Here is a 17693-nt window from a genome sequence, read left to right as displayed (position 1 = left end):
ATTTTCTGAGGACATGAATGCCCCTGCTCAAGCTTGCTTATAAAATGTGAAAATACTTTTGGGACAGATGGAAGGACGGATGGAAAGATGGACAGTCAAGGGTAACACTTAATGCCCCCTTCGCCTAGTAGCGGGGGTCTAAAAAAATTTGAAATGATTTGTGTCATAAATTTTTTCGAGAAGGCTGCTTTTTAGGTGGGTAGGTTGGCAACATCAAACAATCTAAATTTTATTTTTGGCCCTGGCACATATGAACAATACTGACTTAACTGAACATTTATCACCATAGGACTTTTTAAAATGATTTTCCACTATCGATTTTGTAGTTACGTAGAGACAAATCTTATTGCAACTCTAGTTTGATATTAAATAGGGTATACTACTATCTATTAAGCTATTACTAATAGGGATTGTCCTTTAAATCTTTCTTTTTTGATAAATGGACTTAATGATAATGGCTATTAGTTTACTTTTAATGTTTATTTCATGAATCTGGTATTGAGGAATGTACATCAAAGTAATAATTTATAATATGAAATAACACCAATATGCTGCTGTTATTTTTTTGGCATTAAAATTCTGTATAAATTACTTTCTTGCATTGTACATATTGTGTCTTCTTATATCATCCTTGACATTGTTGTACAGTCACTAATATTGATGAGTTGGACGGTATGATTTCATATCAACAAGTTAAGTACTTTGAGCTTTATTCTATTATCAAGGTATTTCTGATATGGTATTGTGTATTATTGCTTTGCTTGTACTTTGTTTGTTGATTTATATAAACCTACCAGGTAGACTGTCATTAGTATCAGCAGCATGCATGGTAAACAACTGAGATTTCATCTGATTTGCTATGAGAGCTAGTGGTGAATTCTTCATGCCTTTATTGGCAACAATTAGAGACATCAATTGTCCACAAACATTTCTGGGGTTCTTTTGCATCAAAGCCTCTTCAAACATTTCTGTGGAAGTTTGGCTTGTCAACTTCAGTAAAACTCCTGGCGCTGTTTCCAAGGCAGCAATATGGTATGTAAATAACTTTTTACCACCTTAAATTAAAAAAATCTTTCATAATCAATATTCATGATATTAATTCATTTGATTTAATTTAGAACTAAGAAACAAGCTAGTAAAGTATATATACTTTAATATGATGACCTAATTTCAGTAAAGGATGACCTACTTAAAATACAAAGGCCACATCTCTATGCAGTTTTACATTATTCTGCATCTTACAAGTACGATTTCACAATCAACTTTTATCAATATAAGTGAACAATATTTTAGGCCATATTAGACTTATCTATACATTTTTTGACTCACCCTCAACTGGAAGAGTATTTGTTCCTCCATATTTCTGAATAAAATCTTTAAGTTTGCCCAGTTCTGGTTCAAACACAAGAGACCAGTGGCTCCATATCTCCATGTCTTCCAATAAAGGGCAATTATGTAGGCAGGCAAGGGCAGCTTCTCTGGTTTGATGGCCTAACATTCCTATCTTTGTTTCCTGACTTTTCCTGAAGAATAAAACATAAACAATGAATACAAATGTTTGATAGTTTTCCCATGTGATAACAGAGCTATATTGACAATTATTTTTACCAGTAATAAACTGTTATCACAGAGATATGTCTCGCTTTTTTGTAATTTTGATTATGCAAATGTTGAAATTAAAATGGCAATACTTAACAAGTTAGGCTAATATTCAAAGTCAATGAACCATGACTGAGGTACATGGCTAAACCATCTCCATGTAAATGAGATGCGCCAATTCTAATACAACTGTATACCAAATATGATTGACCTACAACTTGTGGTTAACCACAAACTAGACCTAATCACAAACTAATACATTGTTGACGCCGCCTCCGGAAACAGCATACCTATGTCTCGCTTTTTTGACTCCGTCAAGCGAGACAATAAAACTAGGTGTTGATCACCTGAATCAATGTGCATCTTTAACAATGGCCATATTAATGCCAACAACAACATACAATATTTTCTAATGTTGAAAAGTTTACACAGCAATCCTTCACATCATTTCTAAATAGTAATACCTGACATCAGTTCCCATGGCAACTTCAAACACCAATGAGTGTTCTTGGTATTGATGTTGACCTGGTTTCTTTGATGCTGTCATCAGATTGGTTATCTTCCCATAACCTAAATGTTTGGTCTCCTTTACATTGAACTGGTTACATAAAGCTGCACTTATATCTTCTTCCTGAATAAACAAAAAGATGACAAATGATTACAATGGTCAACCTAATAAACAGTCAGACAAATACAATGGATTACCAAAATAAACTACATATTAAGTAAACACAAAACAATACTGTAACGTGGCAATAAATGTTGCAAGGGGTTTATTTTTTGCTAATTTCGTGAATAAGATTAATTCGCTAAAGTAATCCCTCGTGTAAATTTGATCTAAAAAAAACTTAAAGAGTCATGAACAAGAAAAAAAATCATTCATGAATAAGATTAATTTGCCAAAATAATCTCTCGTGTAAATTTGATCTTAAAAAACTTAAAGAGTCATGAACAAGAAAAAAATAAAATAAATGGGGAATGTGTCCATGGGACAAAGATGATGCCCCCGCTTGCATATAACATTATAAAGGGACATAACTCAAGAACCGTAGATGTGACGCTACCCAAATTTGTACTTGATCAGAGTTTTGTGGTAATAAGCATTGTGTATAAGCTCATTTTATTTGGTTGAGGCAAACTTAAGAAAGAATTCAGCGATTTTTCGATTTGTAAAGGGGCATAACTCTTGAACGGTAAAAGCGACGCCACCAAAATTCAAATTTGATCTTTGTTTTGTAGTAATAAGCATTGTGTATAAGTTACATAACATTTGGTTGAGGCAAACTAAAGTTAAAGAATGGAAACCAATTTTGGAACGTACGTACGGGCGGACAAGGGTAAAACTTATTGCCCCCTCCGCAACGGCGGGGGCATAAAAACATGATTACCCGAGTCAATTTAATAAAATCTATGCTTTCATATCCATAATTAATTACCACTGTGACTTCACCACACATTCAAATTGATCTGACATCATAATCACGATTTTAATCATTATCTATAATTGTTCCAAGAAAAACATCAAACAAAGGAAACTAAAATTGTGAAATTGGAAAACACCTTATAATGGAGGTGGTCTCTGATGTACAGGAATTGTGGGCTTATAATAGAAATGATCTTTGGTGAGGAAACAATACTCTGCATAAGAGAGTACCTCCAATATGTAAGGCCAAAACATCTAACAAGAGACTGAGAGATCACCTCCCATTTTAAGGAATAATTGTGACCTTATAATGGATGTGGTTTCTGGTCAGCAAGAATTGTGGCCTGGCAATTGAAATAATCTCAGGCCAAAAGATTGTTGCCTTATTGTGGAAGAGGTCTTCTCAAATGATTAACTATTTAACTCTGAAAAAAATCTCCCCCAAATACAACTTGTGAATACCCGCTATATGACAATGATGACTGACATTACTGTTACTAAACCTAGTTGCAGTGTTTTCGATTCTGTACTAAATAGTACATGAGTGATTAAAATCATGAAAATTTCTGAATCTTATGATGACTGACTTCCTGTTTCCTCAATAGTTTCCTGCCCATTCTTTTAAGTACTTACCAAGTCCTTTCCACATTGTATACACTGATGGATAAAGCTCAGTACATCTGTATGTGAAGGTTTGTAACCACTATCTATATCACTGCTACCTGTCCCTGAACCTACTGATGTACCTCCAATCTCCTCTAGTACCTGAAAATAACATTATATAACAGTATACAATATACTAATACAGATAAATTTATCACTAATTAAAAACATTAAAGCATACAGTACCATTTAAACTAATCGATTCGAGATCGTTTTTTTCCGATTTCCATGTTTTTCGGAGTCAAACCGCGTCCCGCAGATTATACTCTCAATTTCCTCCAAAGATTCTCTCCCAACACCGTGTGGCTGTTAATTGATTTATTGCCCATTGGATGTCCTAAAAATTAACGACGCGTGACAACATAATCGGGTTGCTAAAAGTAGGCCAAGAAAAAGAGTGACAGAAGGACATACATTAGATAATGGTAAACCCTATCTCCACGTCATGTAGCTGAGGCATTAGTACTTACTCCTTTTGCCTCTTGTAAGGTAAAGTGTAGAAATCTTCCATAACCTAATTCAGCAAATGATGGGAAACTACATTCTTCTGTAATTTTTTCTTCAATCTTGTCAAGTAAAGATAGATTCAAAGTTCCATGTTGAAGACAACGGTCCAGATACTTCTTCAGTAAGTTTAGAACAGTAGCTATCAAATAAAGGAAAAATTATTTCTTGGGACGAAATATTACAAATATACTATGGTAACATATGTATTAAAAAAAAAATTCAGACTTCACCGGTGATGTCAGAATCTACACAGCACTTTTAAAAACCTATCACATGACTGCAGTAATGAAATTTCACTGTCGTGGTGACTTTTTAAAATTATATGAAATAGTTCCCTCACATATAAATGCTTTCCAACTCTTTAACAATTGATCACCACTTTTTTACAGAGTGAAGGCAGAATTTAATTATATACTTCATTTTAATGTTAAGAAATACAGCAATGGATAAAAAATTATGGGTTCTTGTGTATTGATTCATGACACAGAATCCCTACATGCACATGTAAAAACTAAAACAAAGGAATAGTACTTTTATTTTTTAACATGGTGCTTTTTTTTTGCATATCTGAACAAACAAGTGAAATTGCGAGCTACTGCTCACTGATGATACCCAGCCGCAACTGGATAATTTCAATAGTGTAAAAATATGCAAGTGTTCGGTAAACAGGAAGTTGTTGAGTGATGAATCTAAAAAGCATCACACAGTATAGCTGACTTATATAAACACCGAAACTAAATTTCAAATCCTTATGATGTAGTTCCTGAGAATGATGCGACGAAAAATATTCATGGGACGGATGGACAGACTGACGGATGGATGGACAGACAGACAGAGGTAAAACAGTATACACCCACTTTTTTAAAGCGGGAGTATAATAAATTTTTACTGTTAAAAGTTTTTTTTATATACCTGAATTAACATCATGAGCATTTTAATTACCTTTAGATGGTTTAACTCTCTCCTCCGCTACTGGTTCAACCACACTTTCTTCTTCATTTGGTGCCAATATTTCCAATGCCGACTCCTCGAGTACAGAATTACTGACACATATAGCCAGATGAAACAAAGTTCTGGCCATCACATCATCTTTCACAGTATCAAGAAAACTAGATACTGCATTTTTGATCTTCTGCTGACGTTTTCTCTCTTGTTTTGTTTTTCTGTCTGGTTTTGTTGAATCTATTGAAGGTTCATCGATTGACATTATAAGGTGAAACTTCTGAAATATTTCTTTAATGGCCATTTCAGGAGAAAGTCTCATGTAATGGTTTCTAACTTCCCATGTACCATCAGTTGTAGTGTGCATGACTGTCATTCTGAATTTCTGTAACACTGTCTCAATGTCTTTCTGTAATTGATCTTTGAAACCTTCAGTTACCATTCGTCTTGTCTGACCAGTATGTCTCTGTGCTGTCTTCAGTACCTTCAAGTATGGTATCATAGGCAATTAAAAGATTAATTGAAAAAATGGTCATGGTAAATTTTTACTATATTTGCATTTTGTGCATTTTTATATCTTTTAAGTTTTAATTGTATAACAGATCGGGATGTTTGTGTACAAATAAAACTGATATAACCACATTAAATGTGTGCCTATATACCAAGAGGGATATCTTGACCATGTGTTATTCATTGTGTTTGACTATATATATAGCTATGTGTGTTTGTGTTTGAGTCCAGTGTTTGAGGTTGTTGTAGTCTTGTTTTAATGTGCAATACTTTTGATAATTTCTGTTATCCTTTTTTATGTATCATTCAAAAAATGTTCTTCATCATTTGAACTCTGGTGGATAGTTGTCTCTTTAGCAATCATACCATAACTCCTTATCCTTTTTTTTTATAAGACTAATAACAAGAAAAATACAAACCTGTACTCCTAATGCAAGACTTCTAATCCTAACACCAAGCTGGAAAGCATCCTCAGCTTCATACTGGTCCACAAGATATTCCATGAAATCTTGTAGATCAATTCTCTCAGTCCATTTCTGCTTCTTAGTTAAATAATTCCTTAAATGCTCCAGTACATCTAATGTTGTAATCTCAGGAATTTCTTCTATATCAGTTGGAAATTTAAACATCTGATATATAATTGGTAGTCTTTGTAACGGCCCCAAGTTCAGCTTGTTAAAATCTGATTTACCTGGTGCATATTCTTTCAAGCAATCTTTAAGTTCATGTAGTGTACAAATTGTTCTCACTTTGAGAAAGGCCTGGACGTAAGCATTGATCTTTGCCATTATTCTATTATGTTCATGTACACAACCAATCTGGTCAATATAACGGGGTCCTATTTCCATTAAGTTTCTCACATGAAATCTCTGCAGGAGTAACTTTTCAATTCTTTCCTGCGATACATAGTTATTAGATTCTGCTATTATTTCTATACATTCTTGGGCACAATTTTCAACTTGCTCTGTTGTTGGTCTTGCATATCTATTCATCCTTCTCATTGGTGCTACATTTAATTCTTTTTCTTCAAACCTCTTTTTATTAACTGGTCTTGCATTTGCATGTAAAGACTCATATGGTGCTGGAGCATCAATTGTTTGTCCTTGATTAGGCTGATTGTAACCTTCCATGGAGAAGTCTTGTCTTCTATTATTTTCTAATGATCTGTCTCTGCTCTGTCTTTCTAATGATCTGTGTCTGCCCTGCGGCCCTCTCTGAGTTATTGTACTGATTGTGGATGGTCCAGGTGTGTCTACTGCCAGAGAAAGGAAATTTGGGGTATCAGCAGTTAAATCTATAACGCTATCACCTGTTAAGTCAATAACTGGTTTCTGACCCTGCATTAAATCTTCTTCTTGTTTAATCAACTGGTCCCAAGTCTGAACTGGACACTTACGTTTCAGATACATTTCCTGATATTTCGGTTTCACTCGAAGTTGTTTTTTCTTGCCATCTGGATTTGGTTTAAATCTTTCAATGGCATCTGGAAACATCTCTGTAATTTTTTCTATCTTACAACCAGCATGCAGAGCAAATGGTGCATTGTACCGTCTTTTATACTGATCAACTAATTTCTTTTGGTGCAATGGCCCAGTCTGTGTAAGTATATCAACTATTCTCATCTTTATCAAACTATTGGCAATTCTGTTCCCAGTGATAAGCTTATCATCGATGTCAAATTCAGACAAATCAGAATCAACGTCAGATTCAGAGTCCTCTTCCTTTTTTGTGACATTTTGTACAGAAGGATTTATCTCTGGTCCTGGATACTGGACTATTGGAGCCGGAAGGAGAGAAGGCATCGGACCTGATGTCCGAAATCCAGGCATCCTTGGACCTATTTTTCCAATTTGATGGGCTAAAAAAGCATTAGATGGCATCTGTGGAGCTTGCTGAGCTGGGCTTCCAAATGGTATATATGAAACATTACTTCTATTTGATGGCATACTCATTAAAGGCTGTATAGGAGTGGCTACAAAGACTTGAGAGGATACTAGACCAGAAGAAGATTGTTGTGATGAAGTACCTGGTGTCATGGACTTCATTGCTCTCTGTTGTACCTCATTATTGGCTTCCCAGGAAAAATGTTGATTTAAACAGATGTATGTTTTACCACCTCTTTGCTCTTCATGTACCATATCCTCAAATAGTCTAAAAATTCCATCCATAGACCCCACTCTGAATTCTGAATTGTTCAATCTTAGTTTTGTCTTTGTCATAAGAAGTGGCCAGACATTAACTTTTAATATCCCATCTGAGTATTCCACCAGAAGTTTATAAAGGTCCCTTTTCAACTCCAGCCTTTTCTGGTGAGTTTCAGGTGGGATGGAAGGCATGATGTAGTTTGGATATATAACCCACCTGAAAAAGGGCACATTTGAGTTATGGATTATAGTAAGTTAATAATTGAAATTTGTGGTGATCACATGGTGATGCTAAATAACTAATAGTTTTTTGGAACTTCATCACTGAAAAAATCAATAGATGACTTTCTATTTCATTCACTTTTCCATACATTTCCTATGTCACAATGCTTATGTTATTACAACACAGTCATGACAGTAAGAACCCATCGTTCAGAGACGTCATTTATGCCAATTGGCCACCCGTCAACCAGTGTAATTTTTCCATAAATAAACAGCGCCATGAGCGCATGATACGCCCATTGCTTTTTTAAAGAAAGTTCAATAAGTTCTCAATGTCAGATCAGAAATTTATAAAATACTAAAGGGAGGTTACTTTAATAGATATAAACCAGTCATCAAAGTTTCATGAAAACTGCTCAAAGCACTTTAAAGATATTGTCAGAAAACTGGAAAATCAACCCTTTTTTATGAATAAAATCCCATAACTCGGAAACATACAATCTAAACATTATAAAAATCGAAAGGGAGCTCAAGTCAACAGATATAAACAATTCACCAAAGTTTCTTGCAAATTGGTGAAAGTGTTTTTGAGTTATTGTCCGAAAACTGGAAAATCCACCTTTTTTAATGAATAAAACCCCATAACTTGGAAACGAAAAATCTAAAATTTATAAAAATCGAAAGGGAGCTTATGTCAATAGATATAAACAATTCACCAAAGTTTCATGCAAAATGGTTAAAGCATTTTTGAGTTATTGTACAACATGTTGACAACGGACGGACAACAGTTTACCATAATACATGTATGTCCCGTAAACGTGCTATTAAAAATACTGGAGATTAATCTATGGTAGTTTAAAAGGCACTCAATTTAATGGTTTCATATTCATCTCAAAGTCAAGAGAAACTGATTCTCCACTTACATTTGTATATATAAAACCTTGCCCAATACTTTCACAGGATATTGTCAAGTCCTTCATTTGTTTTTGATAAATTTAGAAGCATGTCAAGAAAAGACATGCAACATTTGCATCAAACTTATTCGCATTATTAAATCGAAGAGCTTGATAGCTCTTGAGATAGAAGATTTATTATTTTTTAGTCAATAAACCATAAAAAAGCTTGAATGATCACTTTTGCTAACGATCTTTACATTTGATGTTCAACATTTTTTATTTCTACATCGGTCCTAAAGGCAAGACAATTGTCAGACCTCTTACAACTCCAATCATTCTCTTGTTTAACATAATGAATCCTTCAAAAATGATATAAATTGATTAAGACATAATTTACCATATATCATGTGAGAGTAGAATTCCTTTTAGTCAACAATATCTGTTAATAACATTTATTAAAATGACACTTTTTTATATTTCCTACTAACCATAACTTTTTATATTCATTCATGATTGTAACATAATTGAATTTACTTCAACCCCTTTTACAAGTACCCACAGAATATCATGCAGTGTCCAATCCTCTGACACATTTTTTCCTGGAATAGCCTTTACAGAAACTATATCTTATTCCTTTAGATTCATTATAGCCAAAGAACAATAAATCTTTATAAGTCATTATAATGACTTGAAATCCAATTAGTTCTTACCTGGTCAACAATGGTTAGAAAAGGTGTGAACTCAAACAAAAATGTTTATCAATCACTACTTTACATGTTTACCATTAACCTTGCATCTGAAAGGAAACAATTAATATTTACTGTATGATTACCTGTACAAAGCCATTATTAAATTCAGGATGTAAATAAATAAAATTTGTATTTCTACTTTCACTTTTACTTTCAAGGAAATACTCAGATCATTTAAATGTCAAAGGCTAACATAAACTAGAGGCTCTAAAGAGCCTGTATCGCTCACCTAGGTCAATGTGCATCTTCAACAATGAACACTCTCCAACATTGTGGACAAGAACAGAACTCATGACAAAAATCTCTTTTTTGTTGATCTTGTAAGTTGTATCAATGTGTATTGCAGATTTCTGTTTACAGTTTCTCTCTATCTTCTATTGAATTCGCCCAAATCACAAAAACAAAAATTAGTCATGTAAGGGCAATCACTACGATAAAATGTCTACTAGTGATTTCGACAAAACTTGACTTAATTGTAGATCTGATCTTGCTGATCATCTTTGCTATTTAAAGTGTCTATTGTTCCCAGTTTTGAAGATAATATGTGTTTTGGCTATTATCTTGAATGCAAAATATTGGTAAACATCGTCACACTCCAAAAAAGGAGTTGACTCACCATTTCAGCATTGTTGACTTATTTGAAGATCTTGTCTAGCTGATCATATTTGCTATTTAAAGTGTCTATCTATCATATATAGTTTTCAAGATCTAACAGTCAAAAACACTTAAAATGGGTAAAAATCAATATTAAAGAGCAATTACTCCAATAAGGCGTCGACTGAAGAGTTCTGCTATTTGACTTGTGCATAGTACTTGTCTTGCTGATCATATATGCTTATTCAAGTTTCTATCTATTGTAATTTTTTAGATACAGGGGAAAATGCAAAAAACTTAATAAAAATCGTCATTAAAAAAGGGCAAATAATCCAATAAGTTATTGGAAGATTTCCTCCATAATGACTTAATTGTAGGTCATGTCTTGCTGACCATTTTTACTTATTTAAATTTCTATCTATCTATTATAATTTTTAAGATATAAGGCAAAAACCAAAAAATCATCATTAAGGGCAAAAACTCTAATTAGTAGTAGTCTGAAGATTTTAGCAATGTTGTCTCAATTGTAGATCTTGTCTTGCTGATAATTTTTGCTAACAGAAGTTTCTCTCTACCTATAAGAGTTTTCAAATTATTAGGCAAAAATGCAAAAAATTGGTAAAAATCATCATTTAAGGGCAATAACTCCTATAAGACGTTTGACAGTTTTGATTTAAATAGACAATGGGTAGATCTCAACATTTTGAACATTACTGTAAGTGTCAGATTTTCTCTATCAATAGAGGTTTTCAAGATAATAGACAAAACTTACATTTTACCCCTATGTTCTATTTTTAGCCATGTTGGTTGGTAGGCGGGGTAATCCGACACATTTTTAAAACTTAATGCCCAAATGATGATTGTGGCTATGTTTGGTTGAATTTGGCCCAGTAGCTTCAGAGAAGATTTTTGTAAAAGTTTACAGACGACGACGACAGACCCCAAGTGATGAGAAAAGCTCATTTGACCCAAGGGCCAGGTAAGCTAAAAATGTGTGGTACCTATTCTGTGTTCTTATATATAGCTGCAGGATATGTAAGTTTACAAATATTGGAGTTTTTCTGTAAATATTTACATTTTTAAATTAACTAAGCTAGTTAATAATTCCATCTTTGGGGAGATATATCACCGCATAAGATCATGAAGATAGAAAAGGTAAGCTGTTTATTGTTTGGCCATTTTTATTATTCACTTTGGGAAGGAATGTGGGTGAAGCCTGACACAGGTCATTTCCTGGCTAATCGTAGCTTGGGGGACCTGGGACAGGTTGAGCCCCTCCAGGCCCATGTAATGGTTCCTGCTAAACAAATGAACTGATGAGGGGTGTACATATATATATAAGAGTAAATACATTTTTTAATGTTTGCTATTGTTATGTATTCTGTTACATTGTTTTAATATGGAAGAGCCTGTGGAAACATCTAATTGTGTTTTTATCCTTAAGTGAACCACTAGTTAAACCGGGGTCTTTATTGATAAAATTGCGGGAGAATGTAGGTATTTAGTAAGACCTGTTAATTACCAGTGTTACCTATTCTGTACATTCCACCTTTTCCAGATGAACCACTTCAGTTGGTAATGCCTCTTGAAGTGTAGAATCCCCTATCCTATATTTATAGAATATTCAGCATTCATTTTAAAAACTTCTTCTTTATACACTTATATACACCGCCACTACACTTATTTATAAATATTCAAACTTAGGACATACATGTACTGCTGGAAGAACCAACAATCCCCATCTTTGGATGAATTGATACTACGAAGCAGATGCTCAATTAAACACAGAGAGCCATCCAAGAGCATCAGTACGAATACGTACTAATCCACAGGTAAGCAGACACGACAAAATATCATTAGAAAAGAAAAGCAGGTATGGATGATCAAATCCAAAAATCACTTCACACTGAGAATCCTTAAACGTAAAAGGGAGTGTAGTGCACAAATAGTATACAAGGATATTGTTACAGTCTATATTAAACTTGACACATTAAATTCTAAAAGTTAATTTGTCTGCAAATGATTAACGATTGCGACAGGAATTGTCGAAATTTTATTTTAATCATTCTGTATAGGATCCATGTGCTGTTAAGAAGTTTATTCCCAAACTGAACACACTTACCTTCACTGATAACAGGCAGGTTTCATTAAGCTATTGTCAGTATTGACTCTTTTCTTCTTCTCAATATAAACTTTAATTCATAAATTTTTATTATTTTTTCCCGATCTAATTTCAGAAAATGTGCTTCCTTCTTTATACCAAATAAATGACGATAAAAGCAGATGTGCATCGAAAAAAGCGACTGGTTTCCAACTCAATTATACATTATAACCAAACGAAAATGGTCATTGGTATCAGTATAATGCTATAACAAAGATCTCGAACCGGGTTGGTAACTTCAAATACATTTAAACCAAAAAAAAAACCAAAAAAAACCAAGTAGACGAGGATATGAAAAAAGTTTCATTTACACTTATTTGTGAAGGAAAATCAGCGAGAATAAATTTACATCTGGACTTCTTACTTTTTACTGAAAAATTCAACATTTATTTTCTCCATTGTGTTTTACATTTTCAATCCGATGTTTTAACTCTAAGGGAATGACCATTTAACTTTAAGGGGGGGGGGGGGGGGGGGGGGGTGTTATTGTTTTTTTCCTAAAAAAATATTCTGATCTCCAATTTGATGAAAAAAAAATATTGTGGTCAAGCAGATGACAAAAAAAAATATTCTGAATCCAGATATTTCCTATACCTTATAGTGTTAAATTTTGAAAAAAATAATTTTATTGATAGCGTCAAACTTAAAAAATGTTCGTGCTTTGCGTGAACAATTTTTACAGACTCAGACAAAAAACCATAACCCCCCCTTGAAGTTAAATGGTAGCTCCCTAACTCAGCTGCTTAAAAAATAGTGCTTTTAGGTCATTTGAAGATGCAGTTGTTTAAATGTTACTCATATATATGTATATATTATATTGATTCCAACAAAAGCTCAATATTGTGTTTAATGCAATCATAACATGAATACACTCCTCTCTTATCATGATAAGCATACCTCCACATGTTATTCAAAGTATCAGAAAACAGGGTTAGGTGTCCTACAGATAAAAAAAGTGATCACACATTACATCTCATCATTGTCAAGCTGCTAATCAATTATGAAGTCATTCTGTTCAGTGTACTACTGGAGAAATGTGTGACAGAAAAATGTCTCTTAATTCAACATATTGAAATATTTAAAGTATCAGCAAAAAGCAAGTAGGTGTTCGACTTGCTCACATGCTTAAACTCATCACTGTCAAGTTGCTGACCAAATATGCAGTCTTTCTGTTCAGTGATTCCTGAGAAAAGTGTGACGAATATTTCTTGGATGAAAGAACAGAGGAACGGACAAGATGAATGCAATAAAACACCCACTTTAAGAGAAGGGTATAATAAAGATATTTTTTATTTCATCTTATTTCCATAAATGGGATGGTTGATGAATTCCCAAACTATGTTTAATGCATCCAGATTCTTTATGTGCCTGTCCCAAGTCAGGAACCTGTAATCCAGTGGTTGCCATTTAATCTGTTTTGTTTGTTTTGATCATAAACCAGGCATTTTTCTTTTTCTTTAGAGCAGTTTAACATTTTATTAACCTGAGGCCTTTTATAGCTAACTGTACAATATGGGATTTGCTCATTGTTGAAGGGCTTATGGTGACCTGTAGTTGTACACATCCATAGCCTTTGATCATTGGTTGATAGTTATGTCATTATTAAGAACAATAATACCCAACAAAATCCAGAGGTGAGCCTAGGTACTCAAAAAGGACAAACGATTTCTGCTTGAATTGTGGCACATGTCCTGTTTTTCATTATAAATGACACTAAATTCAAATTTCCCTCTGTCAGGAGACTGGCATCTTAAAAGGATTTTTCAGATCAAATACTTATGGTAATGGACATGTAGAGGCTTTCATGAGCCATATCTCGTGTTGAGAAATGTTTATAAACAGGATCACAGCTGATCTTTCTTGATGCAATGTGATTTTTTTTTTTAAAGTCAGTGAACCAATACTTTGGATAGATCTTTAACAGAACCTACATTCTCTGTTTGGTCAACAACGATCAAATTCTTATTTCAAAGAAGACAGGGTGAATATTATGACCCAACAATATACAGGATACAATCGTACAAAACTAAAAAAAACAGTACACAGCCTGAGATGTCTTGCCTGCTTTCCAGATCATGATTGAATCTTATATTTGAAGTCTTTAGTTTAAACCATATTTATTCAGATAAATCATCACATAACAATATAATACATATGAAATAAATATCTAAAGTATAACCAGTCTCCTAGTAAACAAAGAATGCATTTACCAGGTCAAAATGATGATTTTAACATGCTGTGCAATAAATATATAAATTCATATGAAAAAGGTGAAAAGTGTAAAGCAAAATAAAGAATAAACATGAAATCATTTTGTAATGTATACAGTGTGAAATGCTTGGGTTCTTTTTGAATGATGGAGCATTAACATTAATGATTAAAATATTTGCTTTTAAACCTGTATTTCTACACCAAACTAAATAACAAGCTATTCTGCTCTACTGAGAGTACTATTGAACCGAAAAGTAAAATATTGGTGTCTATTTGGACTTGAAGGGCATATTTAGTTTGGTGGAGTGATGTTTCAACAACTTGTCAATAGTCCAATAGGTAGGAATTACGCATCCATGTTATTATACTGTGCTTGTACTGACATGACCCACAATTTAAAATTCCTTCAAAAAGATCTAAAAATCCTTTCATTTATATAGTTTACTATGTAATGAGGATGTCCTATAAGTCAACAATTCTGTTTCCTTCAGTGTGAGACTAATATATTTCATATATCCCATTGAATTTAAAATTAAGGATACCACAAATAGGACTTATTTGATATCTAGAAATTGACAATAATAGACTACTAAATCTCAAGTTGGTTTTTTTATGAAGGAGTTACAATGGTTGATCTCAGGTCATTTGGCCTAAATTACGTAATTGAACAATCAATTCTTACTGTGACATAATAACATAAGCATTGTGACATAGAAAATAAACAGGAAAATGCATTTATTTGAAAGTTGTCTATGGAAAACTCAAAACTTGATGTCAAAATCAAATGTTATGTTTTTTTAATTTTCCTAACTAGAAACATACCCTGTGGCCAATCCTATGGAGAGTTGAACTTACATGCTTAAGCATGGTCTAACAGAGTGAAAGTGAAGGCAACAACTCACATTGACCCTTATCATCAGGTTACTTAAAAATACACTTCTCATTGTGCAAAAATCCTGAAATCATATACTTGTTTATATCATAGAGAAATGGATAACACTGGTTTTTTTTTCATTTTCCATCTTTAATAGCTTTCCTTGCATTTTCTAGAATTTGTTTCTTCCATTGTTCATAGTCAGTTTTTATATGCTGCTCTTCCTCTTCTTTCTGTTTCTTAGGGGTAGACACTTCATCTGAAAAGCAGTCAATGAAATTTAAACATCATTTACTCTCGTACACAATATGAGAAATATCAATTTTTACAAGACCTTGATAAAATACTTTAACATGCAAAGTAAATTATATAACAACTATAGCATAAGCTAGTATCATAACAATCATAGCAGATAAATAGTATCATCACAATCATAGCAGAAGCTATTATCATAACAATCATAGCAATAAATGTTACTTTATAGTATCAACACAATATAAATGAAAGAACTGAATTCTAATGTCCCCTGCATTGCACATATATCTGTTCAAAGCCATTGGGGGTGCTTATAAACTTTTTATAAATATCCTTCAGAAATGTAGGCTTTAAAGCACTTACACACACTTCTCCATATAATTAATATTTCCAAGGGGCATAATTCTTTTAAATTAAGTTGATCAGCACTGATTTTTAAACTTGTCTGAGACATTGCTTTATATAACTTTGATATAAATTTCATAAATACCTGGCAAGAAATGCACACATGAGAGTGCTTACAATGCAATTTTCCATATTGTTAATATTTTCAAAAGAGGCATAATTCTTTAAATAAAAAAAGTTGATCAACACTAATTTTCAAACTTGTTTGAAACATTGCTGATATAAACCTCTAATATAAAATTGATGGAAATCTGGCAAGAATTGTACATGTGAGAGCTCTTTCAATGCTAATTTCCATATAATTTCTATTTCTATTAAAGATGCATAGCTATTTTTTTTCTAAATTGATTGGCACTGATTTATTAATTTGTCAGAGACATTGCTGATATAAACCTTGAATATTTATTTCATAAAAATCTGTCAAGAATTGTACAAGTGAGAGTGCTCACAATACAATTTTCCATATAGTTTATATTTCCAAGGGGCATAACTCATTTAAAAATAGTCAATCCCCACTGATTTTCAAATTTTCCCGAGATATTGGTGATATAAACCTGATATAAATTTCATAAAAATTTGGCAAGACTTGTACACTTGAGAACCCTAACAATGTCATTTTCCATTAAATTAATCTCTCCAAGGGGTATAACTCTCAAAAAAGTTTATCGGCATTGATTTAAGAACCTGTCCAAGACATTGGTGATATAAACCTTTGATATATAATTCTATAAAAATCTGGCAAGAATTGTACATGTGAGAGCTTACAACACTGGACTGATGGATGCCTGATATTTCTATGTCCTCTGCAACATAACCTTTATCAATTATTTAATGGGGAAGATATAAAATACTTAAAATTCACAAATTATTGTGTTCTTTTATTATTGTGATTGTTGAACAATCTACACAAATGTGAGTCTAATTATTGAGATTGTTGAACAATCTACACAAACGTGAGTTTAGTTATTAGGATTCCAAGAAATGATCCTTACAAATACAAAATTTACCATGCAATTTTCACAATGATAAAAACGTTGCAAAATTTCTGAATTTACAGTATATCTCCTATATTGGTTTATATTTAGTTTATCATATGCTCTATTGTCAGAATTGGGCCTACCAATTTAACATGTAGACAAAAAGACCGAAATTACCACATGGTTTTACATTTGGAAGATAATTCAACAACTGAATTATTACAAACTTACCTTGACTGAGCCTTTCAATATCATCAACAATGGTGTTTTTCTTCTTTTCTTGCACCACTTTCTTGTTCCCTGTAACAAATGAAAATAACTGCATGTATTACTTGAAGGTTCTACACTGTCTCAGATATTTTATAATGTCTTAAATCTTGAATAATTTCAGTTAAATTTATATATACACTTGTCTCGATTCATAAAGATTTAGGGCTTAACACATTGTATAGATACTTAGATAGAATATGCTGACCTCCAGATGTCCATTTCTATGTGTTTTATATTGCCAACTTATGAAAATATACCCCGTATCTGTGCACCACAAAAATATCCCCATAT

At 33.0% G+C, this 17693-nt stretch overlaps 2 protein-coding genes across 4 annotated transcripts in view; both read right to left on the bottom strand.

Annotated features, from left to right (window-relative positions):
- LOC127703021 (uncharacterized) overlaps positions 1-9759 on the bottom strand; it is a 40806-nt gene extending 31047 nt beyond the window's left edge. For 2 of the 3 annotated variants that reach the window (XM_052207400.1, XM_052207403.1), the window contains exons 1-8: positions 9739-9759; positions 6064-8005; positions 5135-5618; positions 4156-4331; positions 3656-3787; positions 2064-2230; positions 1330-1523; positions 795-1055 (exon numbers count right to left, since the gene is read on the bottom strand). In XM_052207400.1, the coding sequence (XP_052063360.1) occupies positions 795-1055; positions 1330-1523; positions 2064-2230; positions 3656-3787; positions 4156-4331; positions 5135-5618; positions 6064-8005; positions 9739-9752 (3370 nt within the window). In that variant the 5' untranslated portion in view covers positions 9753-9759. Of the gene's footprint in view, positions 1-794; positions 1056-1329; positions 1524-2063; positions 2231-3655; positions 3788-4155; positions 4332-5134; positions 5619-6063; positions 8006-9616; positions 9698-9738 lie in introns of those variants that run through there. The other variant, XM_052207401.1, reaches the window with a different exon arrangement.
- Positions 9760-14540: 4781 nt separating this feature from the next.
- LOC127703113 (origin recognition complex subunit 6-like) overlaps positions 14541-17693 on the bottom strand; it is a 38280-nt gene continuing 35127 nt past the window's right edge. The window contains exons 6-7 of the mRNA XM_052207561.1: positions 17364-17432; positions 14541-15754 (exon numbers count right to left, since the gene is read on the bottom strand). Coding sequence (XP_052063521.1) covers positions 15633-15754; positions 17364-17432 — 191 coding nt within the window. The 3' untranslated portion in view covers positions 14541-15632. The remainder of the gene's footprint in view (positions 15755-17363; positions 17433-17693) is intronic.

This window comes from Mytilus californianus, unplaced genomic scaffold (genome assembly GCF_021869535.1).
Source record: "Mytilus californianus isolate M0D057914Y unplaced genomic scaffold, xbMytCali1.0.p SCAF_5, whole genome shotgun sequence".
Classification (NCBI taxonomy): Eukaryota; Metazoa; Mollusca; class Bivalvia; order Mytilida; family Mytilidae; genus Mytilus; species Mytilus californianus.
The sequence above is the reverse complement of the archived record's forward strand: the minus strand, read 5'-3'. Positions and strand labels throughout refer to the sequence as shown.